Source organism: Haliotis asinina, chromosome 4, assembly GCF_037392515.1.
Source record: "Haliotis asinina isolate JCU_RB_2024 chromosome 4, JCU_Hal_asi_v2, whole genome shotgun sequence".
NCBI lineage: Eukaryota > Metazoa > Mollusca > Gastropoda > Lepetellida > Haliotidae > Haliotis > Haliotis asinina.
The window spans coordinates 7,164,340-7,181,396 of record NC_090283.1 but is presented as its reverse complement, the minus strand read 5'-3'; the positions used below and the strand labels follow the sequence as shown (position 1 = coordinate 7,181,396).

Sequence of the window (17,057 nt, the reverse complement as noted above, 5' to 3'; positions counted from 1 at the left end):
TTGCTAACTGCACGTACCCTTGCTGGATTTATATTATCCTTTCAGCCACTGGCGATTATACTGAAATTTAGCCATTATTTAAAAAAACCCAAATATATTACAATAAAATGTTTTGGGACTTACGTACCATAAAAATAATAAGTTATCTGACGGCGGTCTTTTAAATAATCGACTCTCGACCAGACAATCCAGTGATCAACAGCGTGAACATCGATCTACGCAGTTGGAAGAGGATGTTATCATGCCACGAGCTTGACCACCCGATCCTGTTAGTCGCCTCTTACAATGGGTATGGGTATTTGTTGCTGAGGACCCGGATCGATCTTCACGGGTCAAATCATATATGGAATTTATTGGCATAAATGTCAAAGCATACACTCCGTAGAGCGTTAGCAGCAATGCCTACCGCCGTATCAATTCATAGTTGTCAGGCCAGATTTGTTTTAACATGGATATTCAATTTTTAGCTGAAAATAGCAAATGAGGCTCACCTGGAACGTGAATGACGTGACTTGAGGCGCCACATTCACACCCAGACTGTGAAGAGACTGGTAGTGGTAAACTGGACCCGTCTTTAGTGAGACATCCAAAACCGGAGCTGAAAATGTTGGTCAGTTGGCATTCTGTACTCCAAGAACATCCATATACGTATAGTTATGGCTAAAAATTAATACTTTGAGGTAGCAAATGCCATTCATAATCTCATTTTGCTACCTGAAAAAATAAGCAAAACAAAAACAAAAACAAACACAGTACCAACAACTTGCTGCCTGTTTTTTCCAGTGAAACCATTTACGGTGATCGGTTAGCCGTCATTTTCAAAGGATAGATGTTGATTTGAACACTTTCACGCGCAAACATACCGATGCTAGTATTTTCATTTAAAAATGCCAGTCGGAGCTTTTGTTGGTCACTTACGCATCACAAATCTTGCATACTTGCGACAGAACCAGTCAACACAGCGCTCATGCGCATGTGTATATCACTGTCATTTACTGGATTACAAAGGTAAATAAAGGCCGCTTGCTAGTAGAGTGAGTGAGTGAGTGAGTTTAGTTTTACACTGCACTCAGCAATATCCCAGCTATATGGCGGCGGTCTGTAAATAATCGAGTCTGGACTGGACAATCCAGTGATCAACAGCATGAGCATCGAGCTGCGCAATGTTTCAACCTAGTCAGTGAGCCTGAACACCCGATGCCTTTTATGGCAAGTATGGGTTGCTGAAGACCTATTCTGCCCAGTACCTTCACGGGTAGCCTGCTAGTAGAAGTAAAGGCATTATTTTGGCACAATAAGTAGAAATATGCAGAAGTACTGAACACGCCAAGAATTGATCATATGATCTACTTTATGTTTGTGTTTTCGTATGAAATGTAGATCGGTCAAAACGAAGGTTCGATGATTTCATGACAAATTTTTCAATCATCGTGTTTTCCTTCGCTGTCAAAATGAAAAATGAAAATGAATATAATCATGATCGGTAATATTTATTAACGGAAGCAATACGGAAGATTGCTGCCACCAGGTAAGGGATTTTGCTACTTATCTTTAAACCAAGTAGCAAGTACTTGTTACTTCCTGCAAAAGTTGCTTTCGAACACTGATATTGGAACTGATGACTATTGCTCCGTAACTGAGTGCTGGAAACCTAACATGCTTGGCTCATGTTAGAGTGAAACATATTGATGATTGAGAAACTGCAGTCAAACAATATACAATGTATCTGTTCCTTGTCATACACGTGGACACCTCTATAACAAAGCGAAACTACTTACTAAAATGCCACAGACCCGTTGATCCCCATCCAGTGGACACAGCGATGTACCTGATGGGGTGAGGGTGGGGGTCTCTCCACGACATGAAACGCCCAAAGCCAACAGTCGTCCCAGTTCCAACGGAGATCACACCATCATCCCAAGAAATCCATAAATCACGGAAACGAGTTGCACTGAGTGGTCGGTGGCGAGCTGTCACCCTGTTAGCGTGCTGCATGCCTGTTCTGATCGCTGACTGGGTGTTACGCCATCCACCGATCACAATCTCGTATATGTTCCGACTGGTTACTCCATCATTCTGTAGCAGGGCCACATGAACATCGTTTGACGCGCGGACCTGAGAGAAAACTTAATTAGCACATCAACTCGGACGAAACAAGCTTTATTCACTGCTGTTCTAACAATCATTCAGCATAAAATGGTGGTTTGACGTTCCGTCTGCAAAAATGACTAAATATGACGTTAGTCCTGATGTACCTGAAATTTGAATGATGTAGTTCCGTGTCTCACATCAACTCCCTGTTGGTGAAGGAACTGGTAGCTGTACGTCGTGGTAGTCTCCAGTTCCACGTAGGCTGAATCACAAGCAGTAAGACTTAGTCATAAGAATCACATCTGCATAAGGTGGAAGGATATTTCATGCTTACATTTCAAGCATTTCCTCTGGAGTGAGACTGAAGTCACATCGGCAATATTGTAGCCATATCGAGACTATAATAACAGATACTTTAATAATAAATACACGTACACGTTTTGTCGTAAAATCTGTCAACAAATGGTAGTAAAACAATTACAGAGGAAGCTGTCAAAATCGGCACTCATTGGGACTGAAGAAATAATCCAGTTAAGACAACTTGCCGGATTTGTAGAGCTGATGACAAATGTTCAACCCACAAACAGGACTGAGAGTGTAAGCTAGTGTTGAAACCTTGCTGGATTGGACACATGCCGGTTTTGACAGCTTCCATTGTAGGTTATCGAGGATAGAAAGTGAAAGGAAGGGTATGTACGCATTAAGACAGCAAAGACAAGGCGTGGACGTCGGTTCATCTGTAGTCAAACTTATTCTAACACATGCAGCAATGTGAAGCTTATTTCCAGCTTGAGAAGTACTTTGACCACACCTGTGCTGATGAGTGAGTGAGTGAGTTTGGTTTTACGCCGCTTTTAGCAATATTCCAGCGATATCACGGCGGGGGACACCAGAAAATGGACTTCACACATTGTACCCATGTGGGGAATCGAACCCGGGTCTTCGGCGTGACGAGCGAACGCTTTAACCATTAGGCTACCCCACCGCCTACTGTGCTAATGAAACGGTGTTGTGTTCCAGCAGTCGTCTTTCGTCGATCCGATCGACATTTGTAATCAATGTTATTGTACTGTGGAAATTGAGATCGCAATCTGGTAATTACTGATTGTGCAAAGGAGAAAAGCTTCTGCCACAACTTCAAGCAAATTTACTTCATGTTACAATACGAGAATAAATTTCAATCGACCTTTCTGTCATTGAAAAGTACAACGGCTATGTGTTATATCAAAACAATCGTTAATTATCCTATGTTAAACCTTGGTTGTCTATGACCTGTGTTGAGAACTGGGGAGTCACGGTGGGTAAGAAGGATTATCCGAAACACTCACGGGGACACCTGTCGGCCGTAGATGACAGCAGCAGAGAAGCCACCATCATTGACAACAGCAGCATCTTCCCCATCTTCCCAAGTTCTACAACAAGTACAGGTTGTTGAGTTTTGTGGTCACTGACGTAATGAGTTCCATGTATGAAAAATGCTAAACAGTATTCTTTATGAAGTCCCTTTCACGATGAAAACATTCCGAATGACAGTATTCTAAATTGCAAACATAACCGGGCCATTCATTCTTTGACACCATCAGATAATAACAATGATGTAAACATCTGTAAACGGGTATATAACACAAAGAGTGATCCATAGAATAGTTTCGTCATGTAGTCAACAAAATAGGTTAAGCACCGCCCCAGGTTTAAACATTCCGTATGTACTAGCTCATATCATGATCCATGTAATACTTAAGTATTGAGTATTGGAGTGCTCCTTCACCTGTTTTGTTGAGCATACATAAATCGCATTCATGACTGTAAGTTAGTGAGTTAATATGTAACGTCACAACGGCAATATCGTGAATATTTAAATGCAACGTATGCATATTGTAAAAATATGTCGACGAAGGACAGTAAACAGCTAGAATATCACAATTTGGATTAAAACTAAAACTAGCACGGAAAGTTAAAACTAATATCACTATTTAGACAATGCAATATAAAAACAGGCTATAGATCGCCAACAACAGAAGGTAGATCACCATACTAGGTATCTTGGAGACTTTAATTCCTTTGCTACCTATATGGACACCAACTTGATTTACACCTTCCCTTCAGCTACTGGCGATTGTAAGAAAAGGTAGCCAAAATTAAAACTGAAAGCCTGATAAGTTTACATATACTTGAAAGTTTTTGGACTTACATACCTCATCACTATATTGATATCATTTCTCCACACATTAAACATATAGTACACTTGTACAAAGTTACAGTTAGATAAACACACACTTTCCTGTATATTTTCAAATTTCGAATGTGCTTAGGATGTTTGTTGCGTACCTGTACGTTTTTCCAGGTGTTCTCTGTGAAGATGGCGACAGCTGAATGTTTCACCTGTCACATTTCATTGCTTTATACACTGACCATCCGGGACCGTGATGTGACAAACGAGCTGTGTAACCTGCTGGAACACCAACCTCCTGAAACACGACACCCTGTGTATCAAACATGCGTGGTTGTCAGTGCCAATCAGTCTGAATGTTCGTTGTGATATATTGCTTTCCGGTTCCCAAATCCATGAATTGCCACGATCCACTGAAATCTAAACCACTTGACGCAAGCTAATGTCAGTCTGTTACGGAACGGATCATATATTTTTGCATAGAAGGACGTCACGAATGAGGACTTAGATGTAACAGAACTGTTTGTATTGTTTTACATTCTATTGAATACTTTTTGTTGGATAGCATGTGGCGCCAGATGGGCTCTGAACTCTCCCTATACCTGAAAGGAACGTATTTTCTTACTTTGAGCCAGACCGTAAAAGGCTACTAACTGGATCGGGTCGTCATGCCCGCTGACTTGATTGACACGCAATCGGTTCCAGTTGCACAGATCGATGCTCACGCTGTTGGTCACCGGATTGACTGGTCCAGGCTCGATTATTTACAGACCACCGCCATATAGTTGGGATATTGCTGAGTGTGGCGTGAAACAAAACTCACTCACTTGTACCAGACATGACCTTGTATTACACATCATCAGTGTGGGATATATTCACAGACGTTCATATGGAATAAGAAGCAAAAGTGTCGTGTTGACGCAGCCACTACATTTGTATTTAGTGGTTATACTGGCCAGTTCTGATGTTATGTCATACTCTGCCGATGTTTCGTGGTTCTTGAAAGTTCTATTCTGCCCACTGTGTTTATTAGTTGATAACTGGGTGTATGCGAACTTAACAGAAGATGATGTCTTCATTCCCATTTACAAGGGTGATTCAGAACAAGAAGGAAGACCGTTACATGCAAACCTCTTCGGCCCCATCCAGTTTCACTTCCCAACAAATATGGTCAAATTAACGGGTTGCTTGTGCATACAAGCTATTGGGACAGTGTGCAGCTTCATAACTGTTATGAAAATCATAGATGGCCATTACGGACTATGAGCCCTACTAAATACAGAGGCTCTGCAATTGATGATCCGTCTAGTCCTTTAGGGAGTGTTCAGGATTCAGACAAACAGATTTGTGATTGAGGAAGTCCTGATAGATTTGCGTCAGAACGACACCTATCTTTCAAACAAGTACCTGTATTTTTTTCTAACAGAGATTAGACAGTCACCAGCTGTGATCATCTCAGCTTGTGTTCAATGAAGAAACACTTCTGCGAAAATGCGACAAGGATTTCCACCATTGCGGCCTATGGAAGCACTGCATATCGTTCATGTTAGAGAACACTATGTATCTTGGCTAGAACTCACTTCATGAATAGTATTTATGCTGCACTGATATAACATGCTAGCCTATGGAAATTGCGTCAATGGACCGAATATAACTGGCACCCGTTTGTACATTAATTAATCCACTATAATGCGAAATGTTGTTCACAGTGGGTGATCTTTTTGAACGTATCTTCCCTTCACTAATCCGCTAGGTGCTTTGATCCTGACGGTCCAAGCTTAAACTGACAGCGCATGTCGTATTCGCGATGTGAGCCATACGTGTTGCTGTTACACTTAGAGACCGTTAACCAGTGTAGCCTTCACCTTCACTGGGAACGTTCACGCTGGTACATGAACCGTATATCTTTTCCCTTTTACGATGATATAGCAAGTGTAATGTCCGGAAATATTTACTCCATGATTCTAGGAAACACCTGGTTAGGGAAGCGTATTAGGGCCACGGTGAAAAATAATTGGTGTCACTATCTCCTACGTAGGACATACTATCTGCCACGTAGTACTTAATACACTCTTAAAATAAATTAGGGGATCTTCATTTTTTTCATTTACGATTAAACATATTTAGGACATTCATCGAAGCCAATCAATGTTGATATGATATGATTGAATGTTTTGAGAGTGCAACAACCATAATTATTTGGACGGAATGTATTTTGAAAGATGAGTGGTGGATGCCATGTAATTTGCATGCATACTATTTTCATTTAACCCCCCTCCTAAAAAAAACAAAAAAAACCCCCAAACAATAAAAGACCCACTAGAAACAAACACTAGAAGCAAAAGTGTGATGCAAGATGAGAGTCAAATTTAATGTTCAAATTGATTTCTCGACCTTCTTGAAAAAAACGTCAAAATCAAGAATGGGACCCCATGCACGTATATGGGGCTACTGCGTTTAGCACGTGCATATCATGCGTTGTGTTTAGGGGTGGTAATAGACAGAAATGGTGGTGCGTTCATAAGATGTCTGTCATTGAAACGTTTGTTAAAGTTTACAGTTCCTATCCAAATTGAAAGTTCAGATTCCTCAACTTATTTTGAAGAGTATATATCCTTTTAAAGGTTCGGATTATATGAAGTGTGGTTATTGAGATATGTTTGGTTATGCAGGACGTTAGATAGTAGGAATGCACGTCAGTGCCTATTTATGACACTAACGCAGTGTTACTACACAGTGTTATTGTGTTGTGTGTGTGTGTGTGTGTGTGTGTGTGTGTGTGTGTGTTACGTTTCGATGACGTGGACCTTGATCTAATTACAGTTATGGGTATAGACACGCACTCACTCACGCACTCACGCACGCACTCACACAGAGGATGGGGAACAGTTTCCGAGGTGAAATTATAGGATATTAAACGAGCTTCCCCTTTCATATCAAGTTTATGTCCCGAGTGAAATAATTTTGGTTTGTCACGAGCTTTATTTCCCCTTTCATATCAAGTTTATGACCCGAGTGAAAAAAATTTTGGTTTGTCACGAGCTCTAGCGAGTGACAAGCCAAAAGTATTTCACGAGGGACATAAACTTGATATGGGTTTTGTATCCTATTTATTACCCACGTTCAAAGAAGTGAAAATATCTTTTGCTTTCCTATAAAGAACCATGTAACGCGGATTAATACATCATATTGGTGATTGGAATGTCAACCGCTTCACTCCAGGAAAACGTACGCTGCGTAGAGGCAATGTATTTCCTATACGGCGCAAAATTATGAGAAAATAAACAAATTAAGACAGAATCAAGTCGTAATGAAAATTTAATTCCTTTCACTTGAGGATTTGTTTTCAAAAGCAGTAATGTAATTCATCAAAACACTTGTGAAGTGTAAATATTTTGAACTTGACTACGTGACCTAAATCTTGCATGAACGTCAGTCGGCCATCACTGTCGGGCTAGTCGTCATGTTGAGAAGTGTTTCCTAAGAAGAAGACTCCAGGGAGCATTTAATTAGGAGCGGCAAACTCACCAGCAAAGATGAATGTGAATAACAGGGAACTGTATGTCTCAAATAGTTGAGCTTAATGTTCTTCATCGGAGGGCGACTTACTGTAAATAATTCGGCGACGCTTAGCGCAGGATGCCAGTGACACCTTCTCATCTCGGCTTGGAATTCCCACTTTTCGAGATTCGACGTTTATGTTTGAAGACTCCACCCAAAATTGGGTCTGAAAACAGAGCCTACAACCTCGAACGAAGACGATTTCAAGCCTATTGTGTTCAGAGTCTGGGAAGTGCTTTTGACCCCTTCATAAGAAACCACGCCAGGCATGGCAGTGACAATATGTTTGTGTGGGAGGACGCGAACGGATGCGTCTGACAGTGGCAGTGATAGAGATACAAGAGCACCGCTCGTCTTTTGATGTTGTGTGTTACTGTGCAGACCTGACAACATACACGCAACTATGTGTCATAACACTTTGTTATGAAACACCTTTACGAAGTACCACGCGGGTAATAATTCTCGTTATGACACGTCCTCAGAAAGTTTTTTTTGGTCTTCATATGAAGCTAGGCTGGATACCCAGGAGGCGTCTGTTACAGAGTAGGGACTCGGCCGTGACCTACATACTGAGCTGAACACAAGGTAATTCATTTATGGAGTTTTGTGCACAGTTTGATATATTTGGTCTTTTAGAAACGATGCAAAGCGATTCCACTGCGCTTTATAGTCTATTCACAGAATTTATGTGTCATGTAGCACCTGCAAAACGGTTACGGAAGTATGGTCGTTACTCTGGAGGTGTGGCTGTTTATGTTAGAAAGGTGTTTGCGAAGGTTCTCCAAAGGATATATCCCAGCTGGGAAAATAGCGTCTTTTTCCACTTTAAGAGTAGGATTCCTTTATGTACATCCAGAAGGATCCCCACTTTATGTTGACCCAGATTCTAATGGCATTGATGAGCTTGATAAGAAATTAGCTGCTATTAGAGCAGATTATGGTGATGATATTCCTATAATACTTCTAGGCGACTTCAGTTCGAGGGTGGGCACAAGCGATGATTCTTTGTTGGAAGATAATAGTGATTTGAACTTCTTACCATTATCAGATTTGTATCGTGACGACAACTTCAGGGAGACTAGAGCAACACAAGACACTACAGTAAATATGTATGGTCTGGCTCTTCTAGAAGTATGCAAGGTATGGGGTATACATGTAGTTAACGGTAGGAAAAAAGGCGACGAAGCTGGGTCTATTACATGTATTACACAATAATGGCTCAAGCCTTGTTGATTTTATATTGGCGTCCACCAATTGTTTCTACTTAATTCAGGATATGTTTGTCCACTCGCGGTCAGACTCTGACCACCTTCCTATATCGTGCATTATACAGGTATGCATCGAGTATTGTAGCGAAATCCGCAAGTGGTCAGTGATCGTCATGTACAGGGTGTAAAACTCGTAAAGTTCAGGTGGAATAATGGTGGTTTAGACACCTTCAATGAGTCTGTAGCGTCTAATACAGCACGTTCTATATTAGATGAGTTCCTTGATCTAGTCCATTCTGATATCAATGGTGCCACCGAGAAACTTGTTGAGTTTCTACACTGTGTAGGTAGTCACTTTAAATGTCGTGATGATCAGATCCCGAAAGCAAAGAATATGCAACCAAAATGGTTCGATGAAGAATGCGAAGGTTCTAAAAAATGTAAGTTTTACCGGCTTAATATGTTCCGCAAATACAGATCAAAACAAAATTTAAACAGATACATTGAAGCAAAGAGACACTTTCGCCTCCTATGCAGAAATAAAAGTAGAATGTTTAACGGTGGTATTGCTGATGAGATGCGGAGTGCAGCTGTAAGTGGTGACTGTAAGAAGTTCTGGCATAAGATAAAATCTCTACTGAACACTTGTAATGAAAGTAACACAATTACAACAGACACGTGGGTGACATATTTTAAGAGTCTGTTAAACCCGGCATGTCGGGAAACAAATGTTGAGTTCAATGAGAATGTTGAAGAATTTTTGACACAGCATGATTACTGTGCGGAATGTAACAATACTGACTTTCTATCTGAACCAATTACAGGAACAGAAATAGATAACGCGATCAAAGCGTTAAAATCTGGTAAATCCCCGGGTATTGATGGTACACCACCCGAATTCTTTAAACATGCCCAATGTTTGCTTCCCTACCTAGAAATATTGTTTAATGCTGTTCTAGATTGCGGCATTGTCCCTGATAGCTGGAATATTGGCTTGATCATTCCACTCTATAAAAATGGAAGTACTCAGGGACCAAAAAACTATCGTGGAATCTCTCTGTTAAATGTAATGGGAAAAATATTCACTTCTATCCTCGAAACCAGAATCCGTATCTGGCTAGATCTGAACAAAATATTACATGAATGTCAAGCTGGATTTAGACCTGATTACTCAACAGTTGATAATATGTTTGTTCTGCAAGCATTATGCCAAAAGTATTTACGAAAACCGAAACATCGGTTTTACGCAGCTTTCATAGACTTTCGGAATGCTTTTGATTATGTAGACAGAGACAAGCTTCTATATGCTCTTATCTCCAAAGGTATACATGGGAAAATAATACGAATTTTAAAAAGTATGTATGATAAGGTATCTGCTTTTGTGAAAATTGGTAGTGTGCGCTCAGACGTATTTTCGACATCATCGGGACTACGGCAAGGATGCATTCTAAGTCCTGTTCTATTCATTTTCTTTATTAATGAATTAGTTGATGAAATGAATACATGTGGCCTACGAGGAATATTTGTGAAAAATGGAATGAATGATATACATTTACTGTTATTTGCAGACGATGTCACTCTTATCGATGACACAGTAATAGGTCTACAAAGAAAACTGGATACGTTAAATTCATTCTGTATCAAATAGGGTTTAGAGGTTAACTTGGATAAATCCAGCATTATTGTTTTCAGGAATGGTGGTTACCTTCGTAAAAACGAAAAATGGATTTATGACGGTACAAGCATGAATGTTTTACCTCATTATAAATATCTTGGCATTGTTTTTACATCGAAATTGTACTGGTCTAAAGCATGTGAAACATTAGCTTTACAAGCTAGGAAGGCCTCATTTCCTATTTTTTCTCTATTCAAGACATATCAAAGTATATCTCTGTCTGTGGCATCCACTATATTCGATAGCAAAATTGCACCAATTTTAATTTATGGTGCAGAAATATGGGGCTTTACTTATCGTGCAAACATTGAAAAAATGCACAGCTATTATTTCAAAAGATACCTCCGTGTTAGCAAAAATGTATCGTCAAATATTGTACTCGGTGAAACGGGTAGAAGCCACCTTTGTGTGCAGTATTTCACCCGTTGTATAAAATACTGGTGTAGACTCCTGAATATGGAAAGTTATCGCATCCCAAAGGCATGCTATCAACTGCTAAAGAGATATGACGACAGTGGTGGTCACAATTGGGTATCCCATGTACGTTTACTTTTATTTCATTCTGGATTTTCTTTTGTGTGGTTATCGCAAGATTGTGGCGAGGTAACAAGCTTTATTAATGTTTTTAAACAGAGATGTAAAGATATAGATTTCCAGAATTGGTATGCAAAAATCACTTCTTAGCCATTCTTAAATCATTACTCATCATATAAATCTGTACCTGAAAAATATATATCAGAGTTTTGTTACGAAAAAGATCTTTTACGTGTTTTATTTAAATTCAGATGCATGAGTCATAAACTTAAAATTCAACACCGTCGCTATAATAGAATAATTAAATGTGATAAATGTAACTGTAATTTAATACAAGATGAGTATCATTTCTTGATCGTATGTCCATTTTACTCACAACAACGTTCTATGTACATGCCTGATTTTTATATTATATCCCCAACCAGATCAAAGTTTACTCAGTTGCTTGCAACAAAGAACGTAAAACTACTAACAAATATTGCAATTTACCTGAAAATATGTCTACCCGTATAAACTTGTTCACCTGTCCATGTGCTATATTATGCTCATTTAATTGACAATGTACTCTTGGTCATGTGGCCATAAATACCGAATAAAGCTCTTCCTAGGCTGGATCAGATATAACGCTCGATTGCGGTTTGTTTTTTCGTAATCGTTTACAAGGTGACTTGACTCGAGTGGAAAAGTGTTGAATGCGGCGTAAAGCAATACGGAATTAAAACAAGGCAAAAGATTGTCATTATAGTTGCTTGTATAAGTATAAGAATATAAGTACGCGTGGATTGCCACCGATAGACACGTCTGTGCACGCAGGTCATGACTAATGCGCAAGGACCACTGAAATATATATAATAGAAAAATGTAACTGCAACGCGTAACAATAGGGCAAACGGAAGGCGAGGCAGTAAAGTACAACAGTCGGCCCAACACATGAAAGTAATATGCAACAAGTATACTACCCATCAAAAGTCTAGACTCATTTAAAACACCCACTATATGTTATATATGTATGCATGGTTACAACGAAGATGAATTGCTCCACCAACATGGGGGAAACAACTGCAAACCTTATGCAGATTAATTGCACGAGGATGATTCATCAAATTGCTGAAAAGCATGTGCAAATATCGTGCATGTGACCTGCTGCGTTTTGGTGTAAGGTTTTGATAAGAATTTGCCATTTTTCACCGAGTTGAATCAGTTTGTTGAACGCATGACAATAATCTTGTCAACGTTACGCATTTGTTTTGTTATACATCAGTTCATGTGTGAACTACGGAAGCGTATTAGGGCCACGATGAAAAATTATTTTGGTGTCTAAAATAATTAATATCTCCAACGTAGGACTTACTATCTCCTACGTAGGACTTAGTTTCTCCTACGTAAGACTTACTACTTAGTATCTCCTACGTAGGACATAGTACTTAAAGGTCACATGCAACCAAACAATCAAACATAATTAAAACACATTTATCACTTATTCATGACATATAATACACATTGCTGCTTTAAAAAAAACCCAAATAAACACAATTATAAGCGTACAATCGCGATTCAAAAGTGCAATATTTTGTACTTGGGCTTACTTCCCCCGAAACGAAGCCCTCGGGAGACCGAACCCAGTCAAAGTGGGTGGATATGCACTCAAGTGTAACGACGGCTTCCGATTGGCTGTTTCATTTGCTGATATGCCGAGGGTTCATTGAGTGTACAGAAAGATGATCTGTTTGATGGGCATTTTAGAAGTATAGCCAGTCACAAGGAAGTAAGATTCTTTATGGATAACAACTTCTTTTTGTGTACTTGATGCGTCGTTTCAGTATGGATTCATATACTGTTGTCAAACAAAATCATATACACGAAAAGACGTAGTTATGCATGAAGAGTGTATATAGAGATGTTGGGTTTGGAAAATACATGTTCTCTGAATTTGCGCTCGATCCAGTCAGAAATCATGTCAGTAGAGATGGTAAACTACTGCGTGGCTGGAATCTGTCATTCGTCCAAGTACAAAGCAGGACTTGAAACTGACAAGAGTTTGCACCAGTTTACGTCAGGTCCAGTCATCCGAAAAAAATGAATGTAGTTTGTTTGCTACCCACAGACATAAAAACATGTCATGTGTATCACACGTGCCTAATTACATAATGTGGCAGACACGGGACTCGGGTGCACGAGTCATAAATCAACTTATTTTCTTTATGTCGTATAGTCTGATAGGTGTTAAGTTCAAATTGCACGTGGTCAGTGACTGAAGCTGTGTATTGCATGCTGTCTTTAGCAGACAGGCAGACAGACATATAGGTGTGAATAAACCAGACACTGAGCTTTCTCTGTGACAGAGACTATTTACCACAATCAACAAGTTGTTTTACGTAACGAGCAGATTATTTACTTGTTTGTGTACACAACCAAGATTAGACTACTACTCACGACCTCAGACGATAGGCATGAATACTGTTTCAAGCTCCGCGAACCTATTCACTGCGCATGCGTTATGGACGCAGCGCAGCACAGCTGTTGAAACCAGTTTTCCCCCAGCGCTGGGGGGAATTTAGTGAAACGTTTGAACTCCGATTTCCCGGGCTTTTTTTTCATCGCGTTTGTTTCAACTTTATAGGCTGAATTGGCATTTTTTTAATGATTTGTTTCGGTAAGTGCATACCGAAAGGTACCAGAATCTGCAAAGTAGTGTTTTACGTTGCACGTGACCTTTAACATCTCCTACGTAGGACATATCACTTACGTAGGACTTACTATCTCCTACTTCGAACTTATTATCATCAACGTAGGACTTACTATCATCTACGAAGGACTTATTATCACCTACGTAGGACTTACTTTCTCCTACCTCGGACTTACTTTCTCCTACCTCGGACTTACTATCATCTACGTAGGACTTACTATCATCTACGTAGGACTTACTATCATCTACGAAGGACTTATTATCATCTACGTAGGACTTACTATCACCTACGTAGGACTTATTATCATCTACGAAGGACTTATTATCATCTACGTAGGACTTACTATCATCTACGTAGGACTTACTATCATCTACGTAGGACTTACTATCATCTACGAAGGACTTATTATCATCTACGTAGGACTTACTATCACCTACGTAGGACTTACTATCATCTACGAAGGACTTATTATCATCTACGTAGGACTTACTATCATCTACGAAGGACTTATTATCATCTACGTAGGACTTACTATCATCTACGTAGGACTTATTATCATCTACGAAGGACATACTATCATCTACGTAGGACTTATTATCATCTACGAAGGACTTACTATCATCTACGAAGGACTTATTATCATCTACGTAGGACTTACTATCATCTACGTAGGACTTATTATCATCTACGTAGGACTTATTATCATCTACGTAGGACTTATTATCATCTACGAAGGACTTACTATCATCTACGAAGGACTTATTATCACCTACGTAGGACTTATTATCATCCACGTAGGACTTACTATCATCTACGTAGGACTTACTTTCATCTACCTCGGACTTACTATCATCCACGTAGGACTTACTATCATCAACGTAGGACTTACTATCATCTACGTAGGACTTATTATCATCTACGTAGGACTTATTATCATCTACGTAGGACTTATTATCATCTACGTAGGACTTATTATCATCTACGTAGGACTTATTATCATCTACGAAGGACTTATTATCATCTACGTAGGACTTACTATCATCTACGTAGGACTTATTATCATCTACGTAGGACTTATTATCATCTACGAAGGACTTACTATCATCTACGTAGGACTTATTATCATCTACGAAGGACTTACTATCATCTACGTAGGACTTACTATCATCTACGTAGGACTTATTATCACCTACGTAGGACTTATTATCATCCACGTAGGACTTACTATCATCTACGTAGGACTTATTATCATCTACGTAGGACTTATTATCATCTACGTAGGACTTATTATCATCTACGTAGGACTTATTATCATCTACGAAGGACTTACTATCATCTACGAAGGACTTATTATCATCTACGTAGGACTTACTATCATCTACGTAGGACTTACTATCATCTACGTAGGACTTACTATCATCTACGTAGGACTTACTATCATCTACGTAGGACTTACTATCATCTACGAAGGACTTACTATCATCTACGAAGGACTTATTATCACCTACGTAGGACTTATTATCATCCACGTAGGACTTACTATCATCTACGTAGGACTTACTTTCATCTACCTCGGACTTACTATCATCCACGTAGGACTTACTATCATCAACGTAGGACTTACTATCATCTACGTAGGACTTATTATCATCTACGTAGGACTTATTATCATCTACGAAGGACTTACTATCATCTACGTAGGACTTATTATCATCTACCTCGGACTTACTATCATCTACGTAGGACTTATTATCATCTACGTAGGACTTATTATCATCTACGTAGGACTTATTATCATCTACGTAGGACTTATTATCATCTACGTAGGACTTATTATCATCTACGTAGGACTTATTATCATCTACGTAGGACTTACTATCATCTACGAAGGACTTATTATCATCTACGAAGGACTTATTATCACCTACGTAGGACTTACTATCATCTACGTAGGACTTATTATCATCTACGAAGGACTTATTATCATCTACGTAGGACTTATTATCATCTACGAAGGACTTACTATCATCTACCTCGGACTTACTATCATCCACGTAGGACTTACTATCATCTACGTAGGACTTACTATCATCTACGTTGGACTTATTATCATCTACGTAGGACTTACTATCATCTACGTAGGACTTACTATCATCTACGTAGGACTTATTATCATCTACGTAGGACTTATTATCATCTACGAAGGACTTACTATCATCTACGTAGGACTTATTATCATCTACGAAGGACTTACTATCATCTACGAAGGACTTATTATCATCTACGAAGGACTTACTATCATCTACGTAGGACTTATTATCATCTACGTAGGACTTACTATCATCTACGTAGGACTTATTATCATCTACGAAGGACTTACTATCATCTACGTAGGACTTATTATCATCTACGAAGGACTTACTATCATCTACGTAGGACTTATTATCATCTACGTAGGACTTATTATCATCTACGAAGGACTTACTATCATCTACGAAGGACTTACTATCATCTACGTAGGACTTATTATCATCTACGTAGGACTTATTATCATCTACGAAGGACTTATTATCATCTACGAAGGACTTACTATCATCTACGTAGGACTTATTATCATCTACGTAGGACTTATTATCATCTACGAAGGACTTACTATCATCTACGAAGGACTTATTATCATCTACGAAGGACTTACTATCATCTACGTAGGACTTATTATCATCTACGTAGGACTTACTATCATCTACGTAGGACTTATTATCATCTACGAAGGACTTACTATCATCTACGTAGGACTTATTATCATCTACGAAGGACTTACTATCATCTACGAAGGACTTATTATCATCTACGAAGGACTTACTATCATCTACGTAGGACTTATTATCATCTACGTAGGACTTATTATCATCTACGTAGGACTTACTATCATCTACGAAGGACTTACTATCATCTACGTAGGACTTATTATCATCTACGAAGGACTTACTATCATCTACGTAGGACTTATTATCATCTACGAAGGACTTACTATCATCTACGTAGGACTTACTATCATCTACGTAGGACTTATTATCATCTACGTAGGACTTACTATCATCTACGTAGGACTTATTATCATCTACGTAGGA

The 17,057-nt window shown here is 39.2% G+C and overlaps 1 protein-coding gene across 2 annotated transcripts in view; it reads right to left on the bottom strand.

The window, feature by feature from the left end:
• The window catches only part of LOC137281229 (uncharacterized), a 56,065-nt gene that overhangs the window by 5,650 nt on the left and 33,358 nt on the right, over positions 1 to 17,057 (bottom strand). The window contains exons 2-6 of one of the 2 annotated variants that reach the window (XM_067812366.1): positions 4,420 to 4,559; positions 3,420 to 3,503; positions 2,256 to 2,353; positions 1,779 to 2,115; positions 492 to 598 (exon numbers count right to left, since the gene is read on the bottom strand). In XM_067812366.1, the coding sequence (XP_067668467.1) occupies positions 492 to 598; positions 1,779 to 2,115; positions 2,256 to 2,353; positions 3,420 to 3,492 (615 nt within the window). In that variant the 5' untranslated portion in view covers positions 3,493 to 3,503; positions 4,420 to 4,559. Of the gene's footprint in view, positions 1 to 491; positions 599 to 1,778; positions 2,116 to 2,255; positions 2,354 to 3,419; positions 3,504 to 4,419; positions 4,560 to 17,057 lie in introns of those variants that run through there. The other variant, XM_067812367.1, reaches the window with a different exon arrangement.